Genomic DNA, 24,514 nt, shown 5'->3' on the forward strand with positions numbered 1-24,514 from the left:
TGTATGATTAATATATCTCGGACTTGGGAGCCATTGCTAGAAACTGTTTTTCATTTGCTAGTGCATACTTTATTATTTTATCCTAAATCCATCTTTCTCCAGACTGAGAAATCTACTATTAAAGTTAAATTCTGCAGTTGTGACCATGTTCAAAGCCTCTTGCTTCTATTGATGTACTCTTATCATTTACTCTTCTACTGTTATACAGATGGCTCTGTCTGTTGAATCTATTCAATAGAGAACAATTATGCCTCATTGATATCTATATCAGTATCAAATGAATGTTTACCCAGCTGGCTACCATTGGAGAAACTAGATTACAAATTGAGTGTTCAGTTGATTGAGTCATATATATGCTGTTGCTTTTTTAGATAATATATTATGATCATAGACTGAATTGAAAGTAATATTTTAGTTTTTCCGGAAATCAACTTCTTCGCAACTCCTTTCACTGTAAAGAAAAAAGGAATACGATATTTGCAACTTGTGACTAATGCATATGTTTTCTTTATGTCCTTAAGTTGTGTTTTCTCATATTGAAGAAGTATACATGTACTTATACCTTTTCGTGCATATTTTCAGGAAGAAAAGCTGGAATATCGTTCGATCTATAAACATGTTCCAAGACACCATAAGATTGATATGGGACAATTTCTTGTGCTGCGATCAATTTTTGAAATAACAACGCGATGCAAGTGTTCCCAGCGCCTCCTGCATTTATACTAAGATGATTTTTGTTGGACCTGTTTTGTGGAAGAATATTATGGTAAAGATCAAGGTCATGTCATGTTGAAGTAGAAAATTTTGAGTGGTTTCTTTGTGTATGTTATCATTTTCTCCTCATCGTTTTTTCTTCCCTTGTAAAGAGACGTTAAATTTATTATAAATTTGGTATTGTGGATTATTGTTGCTTGTCAGTGTCACCTTTCACTAAGCTAAGCATTTTTACTCAAGCAATTGGTGAACAATTCAAAATTCCCATTTGCATTGGGACCATTCAAGATTATGTTAAAAAATTCTGAAATTTTAGAAAAATTATATAATGAAAACTCTAATGATATTATCAGATTGATTTCCTTTTGAGGAGAAAAGAAAGGCTAAATTAACCTCGAGATTGGTATAGAGGTAAAGAAAGTTTGTTCCTTTCATTAACAATTTTGGGTTTGAACATCTTGAAATTACTATCAATTTATGGTTTACTTGAATATTGAGTTTATAGGGTGTTTAATGAGTCTCAGGGATTAGTTGAAGATGCATAAACTGACTTGGACATCCTGATCATTAAAAAAAAAAAAAAAAAAAGGAATATTAAACTTGTAGATGTTTAATGAATTCTAGGATTAGTTGAAGTATATTAAAAAGAAACAATGGACTTGTAAGATGTTCAATTGATCTTAAGATTAGTTAAAGTATACGCAAATTGGCCTGGTATCCATCATAAAAAAAAAAAAAAAAAAAAAAAAAGTTGGTAAATTTTATTGACTTACTCTTAGAGAAAAGGATTTGTTGATCTCAAAATTTGTAAGAATAATTTTAAAATAATTATATTTTAATCAAGCACTATTACTGAAACATTCTCTCTATCTATAGCTGTCAGCCTCTCACAAACAGAATTATTTGTATTAAACAATTTCATATGTAACAATGATTAGAGCATATTTTTCAATTATCTTTGCAGTGAAATCACTGAATGTATAAAAACCATGCTTCAATCATTATTCCTAAAATTTCATCAATTTATCAAGTAATATTTTTAAATATAAAAAAAACTTACTGAATTTCTCTTTTGAGAAAGAAATAAAAATAGAATATTTTTTTAAATTATAAAAGCTTCATTAAATTTATACCATCTTTGAACAACAAAACACTAGAAAAAAACGATTTTCTATATTTCCGAGCTCACTCAACTCATCTCCTCATCCATTCTCACAATGAAACCAAATCTTATAAAACCAAATTCCTGTCTTCCCTCACCCCATTTCTTCAATTTCTTCAAAGAACCTATTTTAATTCCCAAAACCTCAATTTCGCTACCCAAATTCCTCCCTTTAACGTCCCACTTAATGAGAAAACACTCTCTTTTGCCCCCAATTCACTCTTCAAAACTCGCTCTACACATATAGCTCAATAAACAATCAACATCAAACCCATACAGAAAGTTTCGTTCCTGAAGAAAATTTGCAGACTGAATTCAATGTACAAGTATAACACCAACCTTCCCTCTTATCTTCCGCCCGCTAAACTAAGCTTGAGTGATCAAGTTTCTTTTTGCTGACTTTTATTGCTTGCACGGTATGCTTTTCTGGATTTTGTGTTGGGAGCTTAGAAGTTTTGAATTTTTTTATGGGCATTTTTAATTGTGTGTTATATAAGGGATTTGTATGAATTTCAAGTTGGTTATGTTATTGGGCGGTGAGTGAATTAGGGTTTGTAGTTATATTGTAGTTTTGTTGTGATTTGGAGCTAAAAGGTTTGAATTGTTCGATGGGTATTCGTTGTTTGGTATAATTTACCGGGTTTTAAGTAAATTTGTAGGAGATTAAGCTACTCAGCAGGTCTATAATGGTGTTGTGCAAATAGTAAGTGTATTATGAAGATTATTTTTGTTAATATTTTGAATTTGCTGGTGTTAGGAGCTTTAGTTTTGAAATCTTTGTTGTATTGTTGTTACATGTAGCTTTATGGAAATTTGAACCAGGCAGTGTATTGGTTGGCTGGATATAGAAAAAAATGAAGATTCGTTAGGCTCTAATATGGTTTATGGGTTTATTGTGATTGAGGCTTAATGTCTTTAATTATTGTTCATGGATTTCAACTTTTTGTCCATGGCGTGGTCTAATGATGTTAACTGTTAGATTGGTGTGTAAATGAAATATGAGTTTTATATCAAAAATCCTTTAGTAATTGTGGGATTTTATTATTCTGAGATGCGTATGTGCTTTGTGTGTTTTGTAGAGTGGAATTTCATGATAGGGGTTGTTGATCATAATTGACAATTAGAGATCTCAGGAGAAAGTTTAGATGGGTGATTATATGTAAATCTAAGTATTTTAAGTTTTAGTTGAGACAAATTTAAGTTAATTATGAGGAAATTTTGTATACAATTAAAAGTTTGAATTTTGTTGAAATTCTTTCAATATCCTTATAGTGTGTGGGTTTGAATTTCAAGTTGAAAAATGCCTACGTTTCTTTTCACCTCTGGCTTTTATGAGTTTGTTGACTGCACTGGCAAAGTTGTTCCATTACTTATGAATACAAGTTACTTCTATTGCATGCAGACTTCTGTGCTTTCACCAGCCTTGTTATTTAGCTGTTCCTACACTCTATGTAAGTAATTAAATTTTTTTCCTTCTATAGTGATCTGGCTTAAACAGTATTGTAGATATTCAAGTTCTAATAGATTTTTGTTGCTCTTGCCTAACTTGGGATCTCAAGGTTTCCCTGCCAAATAAGCTTCAATTCTTTATTTCAGCTGATTAGTTTGGAATATGAGACAAAATGCTTACCTTAGATAAAGATAAGTTTCCAGTCTCCTGTTGGTTAGATAAATTTGAACAGTGGTACTGTTGGCCTATCAGAGTGTCTAATTGCGGTTAGAGAACCACTATGGGATAGAAAATCTAAAAGCCCTAGTCACTGCTTCTGATAAGAAATCACTGACAGTTACAATGCAATCATGCCTATTTAGAATATCACAGGCTCTGAAGCATATAATTATTTGAGAATGTGCTATGCCGTTGTATTAGCACACCAGTTAATTAGTTAGAGAATTATGCACGGCAATGTTACATTCTTGATTCAAGTGGATTTTTAATTTCTATTATGGCCATCTTAGTTAATCCACAAGTAATTGGATATTCAAATGAGGTATAGATCTCCAGTATGTTGATCCCATGGAAGCAGCTACTTTATCTGATTCTCTAGATGCTGGGGATCTGAAAGTATATAGGTTTCTTCTGCCTCTTTGTGGACGATTTATATTCCTAAATTCATCTTATGCAAGTTGGTTCTATTTGTCTGTTTTAAATCTGGCCTGTAGGCAATGGGGAGAGCGGCAACATCCTTGCAAAGCTAGCAGATACTGCTCGCGAGGAACTTCCCAGTACAATGGCCGCAATTAGGCTTTCAGGCATGGAAATCAGTGATCTCACTCTGGAAGAGTGAAGTGAAGTTTATAAAAGCCCATCATTGTTGCTCGAGGTAAGAAGTGCTAATCGATATAATTTTGAGACTGCAACTGAGGATGCTAGAAGGGAGGTTTCTCTGAAATTCAAGGGAATAGTTTCGGAATTACTGGTAAGTTTCTATTTAGATTGTCCAAATATTATTATAGAGATACTCTTCATTTACCTGTTTGCTGTTTAGTCAAACGACTCTCTCTCTTAAACCTGTTTATACATTTTAATGATATCGATCCTTGTATAAAGTAGCCTTTGAATATGAATTTTGTGGAACGGAGTGTATATTTCAGTTGTTGACTATTATTATGAAGATCAAGCATGTGTTCATTATTGTGATTTGTTTTCAATTTGTAGGCACAGAAGCGTGAAAGCGATTCAATATATGGTATGTTTAAGGACACCTTAGGGATGATATGGGAACATTTCCTGTGTTGTGAGCAGTTCTTGACAACATCTGATTATATTGAAGAAGTGGGAGGACAGAAATATTAGGAAAAATTGCTACCAAAAAGATGTACCAAGTAAAGGGTTAAAAGAGAAGAAGATTGCATGCTAAATGAGGATGTCAATGCCAAATCTTAGATGTTTTATGGTTTCTAGTTCCCCTTAGCCTATGTTATTAACTTAGATAAACTGAGATATCAACCCATATGGTTGATTTAGCCACTGCTATGGCTATAATACAATTATGTAATAGAGGATATTACAAGTTTTATTATTTTGATTTACAAGTTTTATATTGTTACAACGTTGTACTATAGCAAAACCTATTTATATTATGTTGGGAAAAGTTGATACAAAGATAAAATAGTTTTCTTAATAATTGTTTATCTTTATCTAATGTTTGGGGCTAATTTTATTCACCTCTAACAGATAGCTATATCTCAAGCGTCCCAACAATTTTGGAAAGTATTATTTACCTCCCTAAAATTATCAAAAGTCTCATAAAATAATCATACAACCCTTGTGAACATATAAAAAAACTATTTTAGGGTCACCTTTTATATTTGTGGCTTATCTTGGAATATTTAATTTATAGGGTGTTCAATGGGTTTCGATGATTAGTTGAAGTGTGTGCAAGTTGGTCTGAACCAATGTTTTAAAACCCAACCCGGGGTGAAACCTGACAAAGTTTTCGGGTCCCGGTTGGCGAAAACTTTTAAAATTCGACAAATACACTGCTAAAAATTACTGTAAGTCCCTATAGGTTTGAACTTTATCAAACACACCCCAAATGCAAATCGACCGGCTACTGATTGGCGGCGGCGACACCCCAGATGCAACCCCAATCGTCCCTTAAGCCCATTTTCATTAAAATCTACTCAAATCTGGCCGAAATAGGTTCGATTTCGGCCAGATCTCACCGACGTCGGCATCGACATTCCAAGCCAGATCTCATCGATGCCAGCTTCAAAAACCCTTCCCATCACCCAAGAATTACTCCCCTCTTCCTCCCGACCAAAACCCACCTCACCCCACTCTCGTTAGCCTCGCCAATCGCCGACAAAATCCTATTGTTGCCGCTGCCACATTTGTTCGATTTTCGGTCAATTTACTCACCGGAAATCAACGTCTTCACCACCATTGCATTCATCGGCACTTACTCTTCAAAAGCCCTAACTTTTCGGCCGTCGATTGTTCGCCGATCATCCTTCCAAATCTTAGGGTTTTGGGTGAGTCGGAAAAGTTAAACCTGGCCCGTTGAAGCTTTCGGGTCCCGGTTAAACCGGTTCAACCGTTCGGGTCAAGCCAAGTTTTAAAACATTGGTCTGAACATCCTGATCATCGGGAAAAAAAAAAAAAACACATATATATAACCCTCAAAAAGGGTGTTTTTAATACTTTCCTAAAGTTGTTGTAACACTTGAGACTTAACTATATATTAAGAGAACAAGAACAAGCAACAAGGGTGTTTTTAATACTTTTCTAAAGTTGTTGTAACACTTGAGACTTAACTATATATTAAGAGAACAAATAAAGTAAATCTCTAATGTTCGACATAAAAAATTTGGGATATTTAAATCCGTTATATAGAATTTATATACAATTTTTTTTTTTTAAAAAAAAAATAAGGTTACATCAAATCTTATAAAAATGTATTCGGTAGAAATAAGTAGAATTGTTTTCAAAAAACAGTTTTCAAATATGATCCTAAAAAACAAGTGTAAATTAGAAAAAGATAATGTTGATTTTACGGTTTTTTATAGTTTTTAATTATTATATCGAACACATTTTCAGATATTAAAAATATTAAAATATAACTTAAAATTATTTATAATTAAGTTATACATAAAAATTATTCAAAATTAATGTAAAATAACTATTTAATTATATAATATTATTAAAAAAATTAACTCTCTCAAATAGCCATCATCATGTATACTGCAGATACTTCCCGGAAATAGCAATCATCCACGGCTCATAGCTCAGTACGTCTACTGGTAGGGTAACAGTTGGATTGATGAACCACGCGTCGCTCCAAGAGCCAGGAAAGATAAAAAGTCCGTTTTCTTCCCTCCTGTTTCTTGTCTACTCTCTCCTCATTCATCCCCTTACAAGCAAAGGGGTTGGAGCAGTGATTTGAATCTTGTCAAATAATTCTTAATTCCCAAAAACAAAACCCCACTTCACTTCACTACTTGTTCTGCAAGGGTTACTATTTTCTCTTCCATTTCTTCCTCTATTTAACTCCCACCATCATCCCCTTCTAAACATGACAACAGCACTCCTTCGTTTCTCTTCTCCAAGTAATCACAACTGTCTCCTGTCCTTTTTCACTTCATTTATTCGTTTTTCTTGCATTATTTTACTTTCCTCTTTCAATTTCTTCTTGAAACTCAAGAAAGTTGGAGTAATGGTTATCTTGAATCTTGTTCATCTCTAATGTTTAGAGGTTTTATTGTTTCATTGGTNCCAAGCAATAGGGTGGCCTAAGCAAGGAGGTCGCATGGCAAGCTGACGAACCAAAGAAATATGAGGCCAAGGACTTGGCCAAGAAAAAATCCATTCCCACAGGCAAAGTGGGAAGTAAATCAAGCTCGCCTTCGAAGGGAGGTGCAAAGAAGGATGAGGTAGCTCGAGCTGCGGTCGATGCATTAATCGACCAACTCCCTAAGCATATCATCATCAGGGCCACAGCGGCTAGGGATGCAATTACACCATGAACTTTCACGGGTGTTAGGGATTCGTCCACCCCCCTCCCCCAATGCTGGCTTAGGTGTGTAGCTATATGGAAAATGTTCTAGTAGTTTGCCCACTTCTCTCCTTTATAAATGGTTTCCTTATTCCTTGCTAACTTTTGCTTTTCCTTTTCTAGGCTGTCGTGACGAGCATGTTTCTCTATGATGAGTATTATCCCACATTGAAGGGCACTCATCAGGGATGGAGACTAGAGGAGATGCTGAAGGAGGATGCCGTGGCTAATGCCCAGGTTGCTGAGAAGGAGAAAGAAAAGAAGCAGGCCGAGCTAGAGCGAGTTAGGGAAGAGATGGCGATTTTCGGGCTCAAAGAGAGGGAGTTCCTTGACAATATTAAGGTAAGTGAGGCTGCTCGAGTGAAGGTTGAAACCAAGGTGGTCAAGGCTGAGAAGAACATGGCACAACAGTAATGTGCCAATAATAAGTTGAACTCCTAGATCACCTCGGCGCAAAAGATTGCCTCAGATTGGGAAGCAAAGTTGAAACATACCTCGTTCAACCTTGCCTAGGAAGTAGAAGGTTGAAAAAATGCCGAGGTTGAGACTGAGCAACTTAGGCTTCAAATTGGGGAGCTGAATGAAGCCATCACCAATCAGACTTGGGAGACGTCGGTCTTCCTTGTGCAAAAACTGTGGGAAATAATCTTCGCAACTCTTTCACTGTAAAAAAAAAGAATACGATATTTGCAACTTGTGACTAATGCATATGTTTAGTCTTTAGTCCTTAAGTTGTGCTTTTCTCATATTGAAGAAGTATACATGTACTTATACCTTTTCGTGCACTTAATTTTCAGGAAGAAAAGCTGGAATATCGTTCGATCTATAACATGTTCCAAGAACCATAAGATTGATATGGGACAATTTCTTGTGCTGCGATCAATTTTTGAAATAACAACGCGATGCAAGGTTCCCAGCGCCTCCTGCATTTTTACTAGATGTATTTTTTTGGACCTGTTTTTGTGGAAGAATATATGGTAAAGTCAAGGTCATGTCATGTGAAGTAGAAAATTTTGAGTGGGTTCTTTGTGTATTGTTACATTTTCTCTCATCGTTTTTTCTTCCCTTGTAAAGAGACGTTAAATTTATTATAAATTTGGTATTTGTGGATTATTGTTGCTTGTCAGTGTCACCTTTCACTAAGCAAGCATTTTACTCAAGCAATTGGTGAACAATTCAAAATTCCCATTTGCATTGGGACCATTCAAGATTATGTTAAAAAATTCTGAAATTTTAGAAAAATTATATAAATGAAAACTCTAATGATATTATCAGATTGATTTTCCTTTTGAGGAGAAAAGAAAGGCTAAATTAACCTCGAGATTGGTATAGAGGTAAAGAAAGTTTGTTCCTTTCATTAACAATTTGGGTTGAATCATCTTGAAATTACTTATCACATTTATGGTTTACTTTAGAATATTGAGTTTATAGGGTGTTTAATGAGTCCAGGGATTAGTTGAAGTATGATAAACTGACTTGGACATCCTGATCATTAAAAAAAAAAAAAAAAAAAAGGAATATTAAACTTGTAGAGGTTTAATGAATTCTAGGATTAGTTGAAGTATATTAAAAAGAAACAATGGACTTGTAAGATGTTCAATTGATCTAAGGTTAGTTAAAGTATACGCAAATTGGCCTGGTATCCATCATAAAAAAAAAAAAAAAAAAAAAAAAGTTGGTAAATTTTATTGACTTACTCTTAGAGAAAGGATTTGTTGATCTCAAAATTTGTAAGAATAATTTTAAAATAATTATATTTTAATCAAGCACTATTACTGAAACATTCTCTCTCTATTAGCTGTCAGCCTCTCACAAACAGAATTATTTGTATTAACAATTCATATGGTAAACAATGATAGAGCATATTTTTCAATTATCTTTGCAGGGAAATCACTGAATTGTAATAAAACCATGCTTCAATCATTATTCCTAAAATTTCATCAATTTATCAAAGTAATATTTTTTAAATATAAAAAAAACTCTACTGAATTTCTCTTTTGAGAAAGAATAAAAAATAGAATATTTTTTAAATTATAAAAGCTTCATTAAATTTATACCATCTTTGAACAACAAAACACTAGAAAAAAACGATTTTCTATATTTTCCGAGCTCACTCCATCCATCTCCTCTATCCAATTCTCACAATGAAACCAAATCTTATAAAACCAAATTCCTGTCATTCCCTCACCATTTCTTTCATTTCTTCAAAGAACCCTATTTTAATTCCCAAAACCTCAATTTCGCTACCCAAATTCCTCCCTTTAACGTCCCACTTAATGAGAAAACACTCTCTTTTGCCCCCAATTCACTCTTCAAAAACTCGCTCTACACCATAGCTCAATAAACAATCAACATCAACCCCATATCAGAAAGTTCAGTTCCTGAGAAAATTTGCAGACTGAATTCAAGTCAAGTATCAAACACAACTCTTCCTCTTATCTTCCGCCCGTAAACTAAGCTGAGTGATCAAGCTTTCTTTTTGCTGACTTTATTGCTTGCACGGTATGCTTTTCTGGATTTTCTTGTGGTTGGGAGCTTAGAAGTTTTGAATTTTTTATGGGCATTTTTAATTGTGTGTTATCATAAGGGATTTGTATGAATTTCAAGTTGGTTATGTTATGGGCGGTGAGTGTATTAGGGTTTGTGTAGATATTGTAGTTTTGTTTGTTGTGATGGAGCTTAAAAGGTTTGAATTGTGATGGGTATTCGTGTTTTGGTATAAATTTACTGGGTTTTAAGTAAATTTGTAGAGATTAAGCTACTCAGCAGGTCATAATGGTGTGTGCAAATAGTAAGTGTATTATGAATGATTATTTTTGTTAATATTTTGAATTTGCTGGATTAGGAGCTTTAGTTTTGAAATCTTTGTTGGTATTGTTGTTACATGTAGCTTTATGGAAATTTGAACCAGGCAGTCGTATTGGTTGGCTGGATATAGAAAAAAAATGAAGATTCTGTTAGGCTCTAAATATGGTTTATGGGTTTTATTGTGATTGAGAGCTTAATGTCTTTAAATTATTTGTTCATGGATTTCAACTTTTTCATGGCGTGGTCTAATGATGTTAACTGTTAGATTGGTGTGTAAATGGAAAATATGAGTTTTATATCAAAAATCCTTTAGTAATTGTGGGTTTTTATTATCTGAGATGCGTATGTGCTTGTGTAGTTTTTGTAGAGTGGAATTTCATGATGGGTTGTGTGTTATCATAATTGGCAATAGAGATCTCAGGAGAAAGTAGATGGGTGATTATATGTAAACTAAGTATTTAAGTTTTAGTTGAGAAAATTAAGTTTAATTATGAGGAAATTTGGTTACAATTAAAAAGTTGAATTTTGTTGAAATTCTTTCAATATCCTTATAGTGCTGTTGGGTTTGAATTTCAAGTTGAAAAATGCCCTACGTTTCTTTTTCACCTCTTGGTTATGAGTTTGTTGACTGCACTGGCAAAGTTGTTCCATTACTTATGAATACAAGTTACTTCTATGCATGCAGACTTCTGTTGCTTTCACCAGCCTTGTTATTTCAGCTGTTCCTACACTCTATGTAAGTAATTAAATTTTTTTCCTTCTATAGTGATCTGGCTTAAACAGTATTGTATGATATCAGTTCTAATAGATTTTGTTGCTCTTGCCTAACTTGGGATCTCAAGGTTTCCCTGCCAATATAAGCTTCAATTATCTTTATTTCAGCATGATTAGTATTGGAATATGAGACAAAAATGCTTACCTTGAATAAAGATAAGTTTCCAGTCCCTGTGTTTAGATAAATTTGAACAGTGGTACTGTTGGCCTATCAGAGTGTCTAATTGCGGTTATGAGAACCACATTGGGTATAGAAAATCTAAAAGCCCTAGTCACTGCTTCTGATAAGAAATCACTGACAGTTACAATGCAATCATGCCTATTTAGAATATCACAAGGCTCTTTAGCATATAAATTTGAGAATGTGCTATTGCCTGTTGTATTTAGCACACCAGTAATTAGTTAGAGATTATGCACGGCAATGTTACATTCTTGACAAGTGGATTTTTAATTTCTATTATGGCCATCTTAGTAATTCCCACAAGTAAGGATATTCAAATGAGGTATAGATTCAAGTATTGTTGATCCCATGAAGCAAGCTACTTTATCTGATTCTCTATGATGCTGGGGATCTGAAAGTATATAGGTTTCTTTCTGCCTCTTTGTGGACGATTTATCATTCTAAATTCATCTTATGCAAGTTGGTTCTATTTGTCTGTTTTATAATCTGGCCTGTAGGCAATGGGGAGAGCGGCAACATCTCTTGCAAAGCTAGCAGATACTGCTCGCGAGGAACTTCCCAGTACAATGGCCGCAATTAGGCTTTCAGGCATGGAAACAGTGATCTCACTCTGGAAACTGAGTGACTTAAGGTGAAACTAAGATCCTTACATTTTAACTAAATTCTTTATGTTGTTCTGGCAATTTTGTACCCTTGGAATCTCTACATTTTTGTCTTATTAAGTATTATGAGGACTCCTTCAAATAAACCTAAGAAAAACAATGCTTTAAACTGGAGATTTTAGTATATTTATTTATGCATATAATCCTGTTATTAAGAATCATCTTATCTATTCTCATTTAAAATACTAATGATATTGTTTAGGGAATTGGTTATTTAGCCAAGAAATTGCTGATGGGGTCAACAAATCAGCCCAAGCTGTGCAGGCAGCAGAAGCTGGAATCCGACAGATTGGTACAGTTGTCGCCACAAACCATCTGTAAGTATAAGTGTGTCCATTGCTTTTTCCCTCGGTTACTAGTAAATTATCTCTGCTTTACTTTCCTTTACCATGTCTGATTTTTGCGACTTGTTTTTATGACCCAGCTATGACAAGAGAGGGCAAGTCTCCCTATCATCTCTTTGCAACCAGTTGTTGCTGGGGCTGCAAAGAAAACCTCCCATGCTGTTGGCAAGCCACGAAGTCGTTCATGAATATGATCTCTAGAGGGGAGTTCAGCTCTGAGAACGGAGATGACAATGGAATTGATGAGGTGGAAATCTAATGAAGTTGGCTGCATCCAAGTTCCCTTCAAGAAGCTTACTGCCTGTGTAAATAGATAGAGAAAACTGAGGCATCAGCCCAAATGGTTGATTGTATTTGGACAGTACGAATGCCCTAAATCCAAATATCAAAGAAATAGAAAGTCCATTTGTTCCACCTCTGCTATTTGAAATGCTGGACATCCTGAAATTCCTTGGTGAAATTCTGAATTTTGTCATTTTGCTCAACAATGAGGAATATTCATGAATACAATACAATAACTTTAAAACCACCATTGGGTAGCCAAGTGGTTAAATGGGATTTTTGAGGTATTATCAAGAGATCGAGTTTGATCCTTGCTAATGGGAGAGTGACCATTGGAGATTTACTCGGTTGTTAACTCAAGACACTGAAGATTAGTTAAGGTGCATGCAAGTGGTTCGACACCGGCCTAGTAATAAGCTGATGCAAACATTCAACCCATTAAATAGACCAATAACTAATCTCGTCTCATAATGATTTAAATGATTAGTATATTCATATAATTAAACATTAAACAATTAATTTTTTTTCATTCATTTCTCTCTAATTTAGGGACAAAAATATAAAATTTTGTTTACGATCTTATCTCATCTCATTTATTTCTTCGTATAGAAATATATTGGACTTAAGGTTTCCAAACTTAAAATTTGGATGCAAGTTTTGTACCTTTGAAAAATGGACCCTTTAAAATTTGAAAACTGTCTCATGAATATTTATTTACCCTAAATCTGTTATGTTGCTGTTGTGGTGGTAGGTGAGTAAAATGATAACTTTGTCCTTATAAGAAAGTGTCGGGGGTAAAATGTAAGTATAAGAAAGTGTTTTGAACACAATGACATGTAACGAATTAGAGCAAAGGGGTATTTGTGTATAAAGTTTTATCTTTGAAGAACTATTTGATAAAAAAAAAAAAAATTAAGTTAAGCAAGAGTTACACCAACTAGAGTGATCCGATCGATATAGTTGGGATCAGAACGATGTGTGCGTGATCAGGATAACCGCAGTGAATAAATAATAAGTACATTAAATTAAATGGCAAAGAGATTTTTAAAATGGTTCGACGACTTGAACTCTTGAGCCTACGCCCAAAATATCTGGGATCTGAAGTTATCCGTGAATTGGTTCAACAACTACGAAATTGGTACGACTAGCGTGCTAGTTCGAGCTATACTCGACGAGCTAATGTTGGGTCGAACAATAAGTACAGTTGAGCTAGTCCTGGATCAGATATAAACCTGCAATACTTCGATCTTGGTAGAAAAATCACATACAACATCTGCCCCCTAGTGTTCTGTGCTCATTTCGAGCTTCGAAGACTATTGCTCGATTTGATATCAAGCTTGACATTCGGTAGGGTGTTGGATGTAGATTCAATTGAGCTTCATAAGTTGGATTATGCCCAGTCGACGTCCTCACACTGACCTTTTCTCTTTTGGATATTCTCGATAAACTAGGAATTTGAAAAGAAAGGGTACTGTGTAAATTCCACGCGGTCATGTCGATTAAATGCGATAGCCCTTGGCAGTTACTTTTCGTCACAGTGGGCGACTACAGTTGTCCATACGGAAGTTGAGGTAAAGTGCGGCAACGGATATGAATAGGAAATTGACTGTTGATCACCCTTGTGGATGATTGACACGGCCACATTAAGGATCAAGATTGTTGACGAATGGAGGGTCGAGATTCACTGTAGACGACGGCTATGATCGAACCCTGCCCTTTTGTCTTCCAAGCAAACTACTATAAAAGCAGGCGAACTTGTCAGAAAGCTTACACTTTGAAAATTCTTAAGCATTCTTGTATTCCGTTGCTGCTTCTCTTCTTCATGGTGTTTTTCGACGAGTTCATCCTATCTCTTATTTCGGTAAGGTTCTTTTCCCTTCCTTTACTTGTTTTCTTGATTTTTGCGATTGTGGGTGGCCATGTGTGGCACATTGAGTCTTTTAGGGCTTTGTTAGGGTTTTTTAAGTGTCTCCGACAATCCTAGGTTTAAGGAGGGTTTTCATGGCGGCCACCAGAATCCTGGTAGGTCGTGTGCATTTGTTGTCCGATGCGAGTATCTTGGTGATGAATTGAAAGCAAAGTGTGGATAAGTGCCGAGTTTTTCGAGCTCTAACACATGTTCACTTTGTTTCAGGTACCTAGAGGCAAGTTATACTCATGTCTTCGTCAAGTAGCCGCATGTTGATTCCTCTGTGGGCTGACAATCCTGGGGATATAATCCCTAAGGTTTCTAAGGAGGTCGTAGCATGGAACTCAGATCCTGAGCGGTGGGCTCGTCGTCATATTCTGTGGAGGTCACCCAGTCAAGGCGATCTCCAGTTCACGCTGCGGAAAGAACCGGAATCCTCAATAATGTCCAGGATCTTAGGGCATAAAGAGACTTATGCGCCTCAACTCAACTTGAGGATTCTGGGAGGCTCCTCCAAAAGAATCACCCACAAGTTGGGTAGTGATCTCTGGACCTTCAGGGATGTGGGATGTCTATCCCCTCTCACCATTTCATCGAAAACATTTGAGACGGTTCGACATCGTTCCTTTCCAATTGTCCGCAATAATTCATACATCATATCATAGGTTTGTACATAACGTACATCATTGCTGAGTGGGCGAGCCATCTGTTGAGGAGCTTATCTTGTATAGGTTGAAGAAAGGTAAGACTAGATATACTATCTTTCCAAGGCAAGGAAGGTACATTTTAACAGTTTGGTTGACATTCCACGCATTGGGATTTTAATTTTCTTTTATGAGGCCGGGGAGATGACGTTTTTGTTTCAGAAGCTAGTAAGACTTTGACCTCTGTGAGTACGAGGAGAGTTTCAAGCTTGATGGTTGAACTAACCTAACTTTTTGTTATGTAGTTAACATCGAACATTATTTCTCCCTACTACAGCTTACAGAGGCTTCAGTGCTTCAGCGACCTTTTTGATAGGGAGCGCAACGTTAACGAGATTATCTGGTTCCTCGCTGGGGGCATAAACTTTTGCGGAGGATAACGCCAATTTCATTACCATTCTTAAGAAAGGTAAGGTGCTCATTGCTCATGCTTCTTCCTTTGTGTAGGTAGGTCGCTTATTGCTTGCTTTCTTTTTGTAAAAATGTGGGTGGAGAAAACCGAAGGGCCTGAAGAAGAACGCGCCAACTTCGGGGCTGCCAAAGAAGCAGCGGTTGCTCCGGCAAAGAATACTTACTGATGCGACTGGCACAAAACAAAGCAAGGATGAGCTTGGGGAAGGCCCTATGGCGAAGAAGCCCACGACTACCCTAAGGCAGTTGGTGGGAAAGGTGCCCCCGAGTCCCAAAGGGGTTGGTGAAGAAAGCATCCAAGCCAACTGGAGGCTTGAGAAAACAAAAAGCGCTCGAGCAACATGATGGCTCAAGCAAAGGAAAGTTGATCAAGCCTTAGGGAGCTCGAAAAATAGAAAGTTTAGGAAGTAAAGCCAATATTGGTAGCTAGGTTTGGAAAAATTCTATATAATGGGTATGTGATTCACTTTGCTAGATTTACTGTATTAGGAATATTGCTTACCGTATAATTATAATATTATCTGTACTAAATATATTAACTCTTTCGCACATATTCTAATCTCCTTTTAGTTTTGTAACGTGAAGCAAACATATGTAATTAACTTTTATTTATCAGTGGGCTAAGTAATAACTATTGTCTTCATGTAGGAGTAATTCAATGAGCTTAGAAAATATCAGAGGAGATCAATTTTCTGAAGCCACTTTGAGACAACTGAAGAGATTGTTTTACACTAATGTTCCTAATACATATATGGAAAACATCATGAATGTCATTGTGCCTAAGATTGGAGTTGATTTTGAAGAGGAGAAGGATATATACCATGTCAAGGTACTTTGCTAAACATGTCTGCATGGTCAAATTTCTTGTACTTATTTGATTAGGTACTGATTTGAAGCTTTCTTTTCCTTGTCTAGGTGTCTGACATAACACGTCCAGACTCAACTATTTCTTGCAAATGTAGTATGAAAGAAGATAAAACGCTTGAGCTGTATAAGGTAAGTTTTTCGCTGCTTACAAACTGTTACATATGGATACTAGACTGAATCTTGAGATATGATGCCATATTTTGGGATTTGACCTACCATTAAAAACTGCTTCAATATGTTTTAAAGTTGAAGATATTATACAACCTTATAATCAAGGTTGTTCTACACTTACAGTTGGGGAGCTAAAATAAATAAACGAAATGAGACTTTCACAGTTTTACTAGTCTGAACAAGACCAAGAAACCATACTTGTTAAACGTGCATTAGTACTAATGGAGATTGTTATGATGTTATTCAATAATATTGATAATGATTGAACTGAATTTGGACCAGACTGATTTGCCACTTTTTCGAATTGCCTTTGAACTGATATGATTGTTGGGAATCAATCAATTATGTTAATAAGTTCCTTTCCTCCCTAATTTATCTACATTTCTATTCACTCATGCTGCTTCCAGTTTGATATATAGGGGAGCTATTGTTAATACAATATTTTTTTTCCTGTAGGTTGAACTAAACCAAGTTCGTCACTTGGTTGTGGACGTATCATGCCTTGAAAAGGATCTAGACCTAAGGTTGATGCTAGGCAGTAAGAGGATCTTAACTGCTCTCTCTGTAAGTTATTCTGGAAGCATGCATATACATTAAGATGCTTTTGTTGTACCAATCTAATGTCAAGCTTTTCTTCTTTTTTCTTCTAATTTATTTTTAACTTGTTAATTCCTAAGTAGGAGTTTCTCAATTTTGGAAAATGATGAAGCAACTTTGAAGTGTTGAAATTAGGAAATTTTTTTATACTCTTTAGCATTGTTTTATCTCATGATGTTTATTTCCCACGTTAACACATGCACATTAGACAATCATCAGACAGTTAATCTTATTGACTCACTTGGCTCGCTTTACCAAGGATTGAAATAGAATAATAACTACAGACATCATGGAAGTGATAAAATGAAGAAATGTAATCATCCTAATCAATTTTAGTTGCCTACATGTAGACTTATTTGATGGTAAAGTTTGTGCAATTAGATTTTGGTTTGTTAGTGTCTCTAGCTGCATATAATTATCCTTGAGAATCAATTCTTTAGTCAAAGTGATTTTATGCTTTTTTCCAGGATGACGAATCGCATAGTATTAGAGATTTGATTAATTCGGCAGTTTTAGATCCAGAGGTGAAGGGTGGATTGAGATGGCCAATGGGATTGGGCTATTATGGGAATAGATACTGTGTTATTGGGGTTTGGCACACAAAAGTGAAATCATATAAAAGCCCATCACTAAGGCTCAAGGTTAGATATGCTGATCGATCTGATTTCAAGAGTGGAACTGGGGAAGCTACAATGGAAACTACCCTGCAATTGAAAAGATTAGTTTCAGAACTACAGGTAATTTAGTGTGTTTATCATGTTTTCAGTATTTTACTTAACGGCCTACTCTAATGTATGACTTAATATATCTCGGACTTGGGAGCCATTGCTAGAAACTGTTTTTCATTTGCTAGTGCATACTTTATTTATTTTATCCTAAATCCATCTTTCTCCAGAGCTGAGAAATCTACTATTAAAGTTAAATTCTGCAGTTGTGACCATGTTCAAAGCCTCTTGCTTCTATTGATGTACTCTTATCATTTACTCTTCTACTGTTTATACAGATGGCTCTGTCTGTTAAATCATATTTACAATAGAGAACCAATATATGCCTCATTATGATATCTATATCAGTATCAAATGAATGTTTACCCAGCTGGCTACCATTGGAGAAACTAGATTACAAAATTGAGTGTTCAGTTGATTGAGTCAATCATATATGCTGTTGCTTTTTTAGATAATATATTTATGATCATAGACTGAATTGAAAGTAATTTTTTAGTTTTTCCGGAAATCAACTTCTTCGAAACTCCTTTCACTGTAAAGAAAAAAGGAATACGATATTTGCAACTTGTGACTAATGCATATGTTTAGTATTTATGTCCTTAATTTGTGCTTTTCTCATATTGAAGAAATATACATGTACTTATACCTTTTCGTTCACTCAATTTTCAGGAAGAAAAGCTGGAATATCGTTCGATCTATAACATGTTCCAAGACACCATAAGATTGATATGGGACAATTTCTTGTGCTGCGATCAATTTTTGAAATAAACAACGCGATGCAAGTGTTCCCAGCGCCTCCTGCATTTATATTAAGACGTATTTTTGTTTGGACCTGTTTTTGTGGAAGAATATTATGGTAAAGATCAAGGTCATGTCATGTTGAAGTAGAAAATTTTGAGTGGTTTCTTTGTGTATTGTTATCATTTTCTCCTCATCGTTTTTTCTTCCCTTGTAAAGAGACGTTAAATTTATTATAAATTTGGTATTTGTGGATTATTGTTGCTTGTCAGTGTCACCTTTCACTAAGCTAAGCATTTTTACTCAAGCAATTGGTGAACAATTCAAAATTCCCATTTGCATTGGGACCATTCAAGATTATGTTAAAAAAATTCTGAAATTTTAGAAAAATTATATAAATGAAAACTCTAATGATATTATCAGATTGATTTTCCTTTTGAGGAGAAAAGAAAGGCTAAATTAACCTCGAGATTGGTATAGAGGTAAAGAAAGTTTGTTCCTTTNAACCAGTCATCGTCATCATCATCATCATCATCCTCTTCATTACCATAATAATCACGATGAATACCTTCATCACTAAGATCATCAAAATGTTCACTGAAACGGCCTACATCACTTGGAGCGCTGCTACTCTCTCTCTCACTCTCATCTTCTGATTCATATTCTTCTTCCTCGTCCTCTTCCTCTTCATCTTCCTCTTCCAAAATCTCATCTGGATATTCATTTCGTGGATTATCTTCAGCTGAGAAACACCAAGAAAAGAACATATAAGTCATTTGGGATCATTTTAAAGTTCAAATAAAAGAATGAGCAAGGACAATAAATTATGATACCATTCGAATCCTCACTATCGTATTCTGATACATCAGGTCCATCGTAGAAATCCTCTTCATCAACTTGGACCCTGAACCCGGAAAAAACATCAATGTCAAAGAAATAAAAAGAGGTGCATATAAAGAAATAACATTGTATACAACACTTACAGAGGAAATGAATGCGAAGCTACTTCTTCGTCAACATTCATGTCATCATTCACAGCATAATAATCATAGACATAATCATCTGAAAATGACATGAATGTCATCATTCACAGTATAATAGTCATAGACATAATCATCTGAAAATGACATGAATGTCATCATTCACAGTATAATAGTCATAGACATAATCATCTGAAAATGAGATTAAACACGGGAGTATAAACCATCAAGGAGTAATCTAGAATCAAACAGCTACTTACTGCCTCTGATATTAATAAAATGACTAAAAATGTAACCACTGGTTCCCCCACCACCCCCCCATCCAAAATGTAAAGCTTTTCCGGCACACTCAAAGTGGAAATAAGCTTTTCTCCCTCACACCAGCCTAAAATATTATTTAAATCAGGTGGCACCCAGCTGTGGATCTTAATTTCTTTACAAAAGATTGAAACCACTTTAAATCAAATGACCAATTGCTTAAGAACAAAATCAATGTATTACGTAAAATTAAAGTCTTCTATGAAAATGGAGTAGAAGCAGAACCTAGTGTGGACATATAAGAGCGCACATCAGCTTCAATCTCTTCAGCAGCACCCGGTATAAATTCTCTCAGCATGGGCAGATAACTAGACAACAATCTGCTATCCTCGAATGATGTATCTCTGCCATAAAAAGAGAGTATCATTTTCAACATCATGCAAGATATCATACAAGAGATAAAATCCATGATGACAAAACTTACTTCTGCTTTTGCACCTCATTGGGTTTTTGTTCAACATCAACACGAACAACATCATAAAACTGACACATTTCATGTAGTGCTTCATCCCTCATTTCCTCTTTGTTTCTATTTCTGCTCCTCCATATTTGTTCAAAGCGTGCAGTTTTTGCCAATGCCTAATGAAAAATATAAGAAATAAAGAGAAATTTCAACAGAAAATGAATAAGAAAAAATGCATTTTCAAGAAGTAAATGATATACTAGATTTATGATGCTGTTTTGTTGATAGTCATTTTTCTGTTCAGCCCAAAATCATGTTAAGAAAATCAAAAAACTTCGAGAAAATATTTTATAATAAAGCTACAGGCCCAAAAAAAGATACTAATTTCCTAAGGTTAGGTTAAGTCACACAAAAATATATAAAATTCATATCATGGTTGCATACATTGATGCCTTTAATACTCAAGGCGACTAGTCCTAGGAAGTTCTCAAAATAAAAGCAAGAACATCTATAATACCAAATTAAGGAAACTGATAGGAACCCACCCCAACAACTCAAACAATTGGGCAAGGCCATGAGTCTTTCATAGACTTGGATAGAACTCTGCTTAAAAAACAGGATTGCCAAGGAAGAGTACCCAAGCCTTTATAACCCACATGCCCAACTTTTTCCCTTCCAATGTGGGATCTTAACAAAAACGCAATATAGAAACGGTCAAGTAGGAGGGGAACACATTATGCTTTCTCAAAGATGCTAAACTAATAAATCTAACACCCATCTAATTAATTATTAAATCCAGAATTCTTAAACCATAGTAAATTATCTCGGTCAAGTCACTGGTGTTCCTATTTCCCATCATCATTATTGTGATTATACTTCTTCAAGCTTGAATATCTTCTTTTCTTTGAGTTCACAAGTTTTAGAACATATTGAATAGGTCCCTTTAAATATTTAATCAAAAATAAAATCTGCATTACTTAATTTAACATTCAAGATTCCAAATCATACAGCAAAACTCAGCTTCAAAACAAATTATTATGGGCAACTCCCACTAAGATGAGCTTCATTACCACTTGAAGAATTAAGTAGATGATGAACCTAAAATAAAATCCAGGATTATGGAAATAAGTGAATTCAAATTCTTCAAAATTGAATGATTTAGCATCTGGCATAGTTTGATGAAAAACAGAAATGCAACGACAGAAGATTCCCTACAATATTTTAAACCAAAAAATACATATATTTATCTAAAAAATGGGCAGACTACAACAACCACAAAAATATATGGAAATGGAGGTTTGAATAAAATTCCCTTTGACATGATTCATAGCATAATGAAAAAAAAAAGTTCAAATCTTTCTAGTAAAGAAGAAAAACATCCTTGTATGTTAAAGAAATACTAAGTTTACAGTCATCATCAAAAGCTCTTCCATGTGACATACCTCCTGCTGTTGCCTGGCTTTAAACAAGGTCTGATCCAGCCTCTGCAGATATTAAATTGGAACCGCCAACATGTTAGATACAGAGAGCAATTGAACGACCTAAAATTGAAATGCAAATCCAAGAAGTACCCACTAATTGGTAATTAGCGAAAAAAGCACTTACATTCTCTTTCTTTAAAGAACATCTACGTTCCTTACTCTTTGTTTCACCATGGTGTGCATCAGCAGAATTAGACAGCTAAAAATAACAGTTACCAATTAAAAAACCTATAAGCATATCATCATAATGTAAGATGAAAATGAGGACTGGGCAAAATTTGGCATAATTTCTTCGAGAGGCAGAGAAAATAAAATTGAAACCCAATCTACAAAATGTAATACGTCAACAGAACCATGATATGGATCATCATACTGACCACAAATGATTGCACAATATCAACAGTGGCCTCAGAAGTGGTAACTGTCTCCACATGCTGTACAAAAACCTTCTTAGCCTTCAACTCCTCTGGTAAAAATCAGCAACAATGCATTAGCCAGTTACACAAAAAACTGAATCACGTTTAAACCACGAAATCAAATTTGTCAGTTTGCAACAAATTTCGGTAAAAATCATATGAATAGCAGATTCAGATTACCAAAAACAAAACCAAAAAAAATATCTGATTATTGTCACGTTCAGCCATGTTTCTAGACAAACTGTCCAAAATTTTGCCCAAAATTTTGCAGGTTAAAGATATCAGCTCTGTATTTACAAAGTCGAATACAAGTTTCTTACAATTATAAATTACATGATAAGACATAATTCAACATGCACCCACCAGTCACTTGATTGTTTGATTACAATTAAAATACAATAAAATAAAATGAGAGTTAAAATTAGGAGAAAATAACCACGAAATCAAATTTTCCTTTGCAACTAATTACATATGAATTGCAGATCCAGGGTGAACCGGTTATTTCTTGTTTAAATTAACTAAACAAGAATAAATAAGTCAACAATAAATAACTAAATTTGAATTGTAACCAGACACCTTATGGCCTTTGAGATAACCTTTTGAATCAAGTAGTGTAGTGATTCAAAAGGTTCTCGGCAGCTTCCACCAAGTTTTGTTTCTATATCTGCGCTGTCCTATGTTTGTATTCATCAGTCCCTTTCCTTTCTTCAATTCAATTGGATGTTAATTAAATGAACCATAAGTATCTAACCCGATTCCTAATGAATTGACCCTGATGTAGCATACCCAAATCATAAGAAAGCCCATAGAAGCCACAATTGCAGAATTATTCAACCAAGGTTTTACACAAACTATCCAAAATTTAAAGATATCATTTCTACATCTATATAATTCAACACGCATGTACCAGTTACTTACTTATTTGATTACAATTAAAAATAAAATAAAATGAGAGTTAAAATTAGGCGAAACTAACCTTTCCCAGATGATTGAGAGATTGATAACTTCTCAAAGTCCAACAATGGCCGCTTCAATGGTCGCTCATTGATTTCAAGCCCTAAAAAAACAATCAATTACGATCTAATTAACACCTGCATTTTGTTAAAAAAAAAAAAAAAAATAAATAAAATAAAAGAGTGAAAAGAAAGAGTGAATGAGTTACAGAAAGCGTCGAGCCGAGATTGCGTGGCTTTGCGTTTAACCCTAACAATGACAGGCTTGTCGCTTGTGGGTTTTGGCGGAGACGAAGAGCTCTCCCCGCTTGTGCTCGCCATTGGAGTGTGAATTGGGACTTGGGTTTGGGTTAGGGATTAGAGAGATTGATATAATTGCTGATGTAGTGTAAACGGTCGGATGACGGACGTTACTATTTCTAACTCACCTTTTTAATGCCTTTCAACCTTTAATATAAACATATTTTGAATATTAAAATAAATAGATAATTTTAAAAAAAAATTAAGTAGATTCAAAAAGTTCCCAAAAAGGCCACCAGAGTTCGTCACCAACATCAAAATTTCATCTCTTCTATGACCAACACAGTCCACCACCATGAGAGCATCTTCTTCCTACCGCACACAATTGAAACACAATAAAATTAAAATCATCTCTGCATATCTCAACCTATGCCACCCACCAAACTTCAACCAATGTCTCAACAAAACTGAAAATTTTGTAAACAACTCTCAATCCACCCACTTCTATCAATCCATCACCATCAGCAACAACAACAATTCAATTAAAAGCATAAAACTATTTAGTATGACTGGATAAGTTGTTCAACAAAAAAAGAAGAAGATTAGGAGCAATAAGATGAGAGATTAGTCAATGAATTTGGCCCTCATACCGAACGGAGGTTCTATTGGGCGTGGAGGTTGGTGCGGCAGCCGTCGCCTGGTCCTGGCAGCGGCAGCCAAAATCGGGACGGCAGCCGCCGATTGAGATGGGGAGATGGGAGATGACGGGGTGAATTAAAGGTTTTGATTTTGAAATTGGGGGTGACGGAAATCTTGGCTTGGAATTTTTTAGCTTTTTATTTATATTTCTTTTTTAAAGAAATCATTTTTATTCTGTTTTGTAATTTTTAAAACTTGTCAAATAGTTTTATATTTAAAAAGTTTAGTTCACTGGCTCCTTTTGATATTTTTAAACTTTTTTGGGTGGGTTTTTATATTTTAAAAGTTGCAATTAGATGACAAGTCAAATGTGCCCTCTCTCCGTTTATTTAACTCTAAACGTCAATCAAGTTGAAAGATGATTTTGTAGGGTGGGCGGGAACTGGAACCTGAAAAATAATCAATTACCCCACACTTTCTAAAATTACAAGACACCTCCAATAGTTTATAAAAATTACAAATATACCCTAATTGTAG

General features: G+C 34.9%; 2 protein-coding genes and 1 pseudogene across 2 annotated transcripts; 2 read left to right on the forward strand and 1 right to left on the reverse strand.

Moving 5' to 3' along the window:
• The first annotated feature begins 10,882 nt into the window (after positions 1-10,882).
• Positions 10,883-12,402, forward strand: LOC116114923 (annotated as a pseudogene).
• Positions 12,403-15,857: 3,455 nt separating this feature from the next.
• On the forward strand, positions 15,858-18,792 carry LOC116114946. Its single transcript, XM_031401079.1, has 6 exons — positions 15,858-15,903; positions 16,098-16,278; positions 16,365-16,445; positions 16,944-17,051; positions 17,552-17,821; positions 18,479-18,792. Exons 2-6 carry the CDS (start codon positions 16,108-16,110, stop codon positions 18,575-18,577), a joined length of 729 nt encoding a protein of 242 aa, XP_031256939.1. The 5' UTR covers positions 15,858-15,903; positions 16,098-16,107; the 3' UTR covers positions 18,578-18,792.
• A 44-nt stretch (positions 18,793-18,836) lies between these two features.
• Positions 18,837-24,133, reverse strand: LOC116114924 (RNA-directed DNA methylation 4-like). The gene is made up of 11 exons (XM_031401052.1): positions 23,308-24,133; positions 23,122-23,202; positions 22,107-22,195; positions 21,854-21,928; positions 21,691-21,732; positions 20,270-20,424; positions 20,071-20,189; positions 19,531-19,609; positions 19,381-19,451; positions 19,012-19,289; positions 18,837-18,920 (listed from the first exon to the last, which is right to left on the reverse strand). The coding sequence occupies exons 1-11, from the start codon at positions 23,417-23,419 to the stop codon at positions 18,837-18,839; spliced, it is 1,185 nt and encodes a 394-aa protein (XP_031256912.1). The 5' UTR covers positions 23,420-24,133.
• Positions 24,134-24,514: the final 381 nt, after the last annotated feature.

Source organism: Pistacia vera, unplaced genomic scaffold, assembly GCF_008641045.1.
Source record: "Pistacia vera cultivar Batoury unplaced genomic scaffold, PisVer_v2 Contig728, whole genome shotgun sequence".
Taxonomy (NCBI): Eukaryota; Viridiplantae; Streptophyta; class Magnoliopsida; order Sapindales; family Anacardiaceae; genus Pistacia; species Pistacia vera.

Bases quoted from the DNA above. Each gene is read 5' to 3' on its own strand.
- LOC116114946 (XM_031401079.1), top strand. From the start codon at position 16,108: ATGAGCTTAGAAAATATCAGAGGAGATCAATTTTCTGAAGCCACTTTG. The intron at 17,052-17,551 runs GTAAGTTATTCT...GCTTTTTTCCAG, and splicing joins GGATCTTAACTGCTCTCTCT to GATGACGAATCGCATAGTAT. The intron at 17,822-18,478 runs GTAATTTAGTGT...CTCAATTTTCAG, and splicing joins GATTAGTTTCAGAACTACAG to GAAGAAAAGCTGGAATATCG.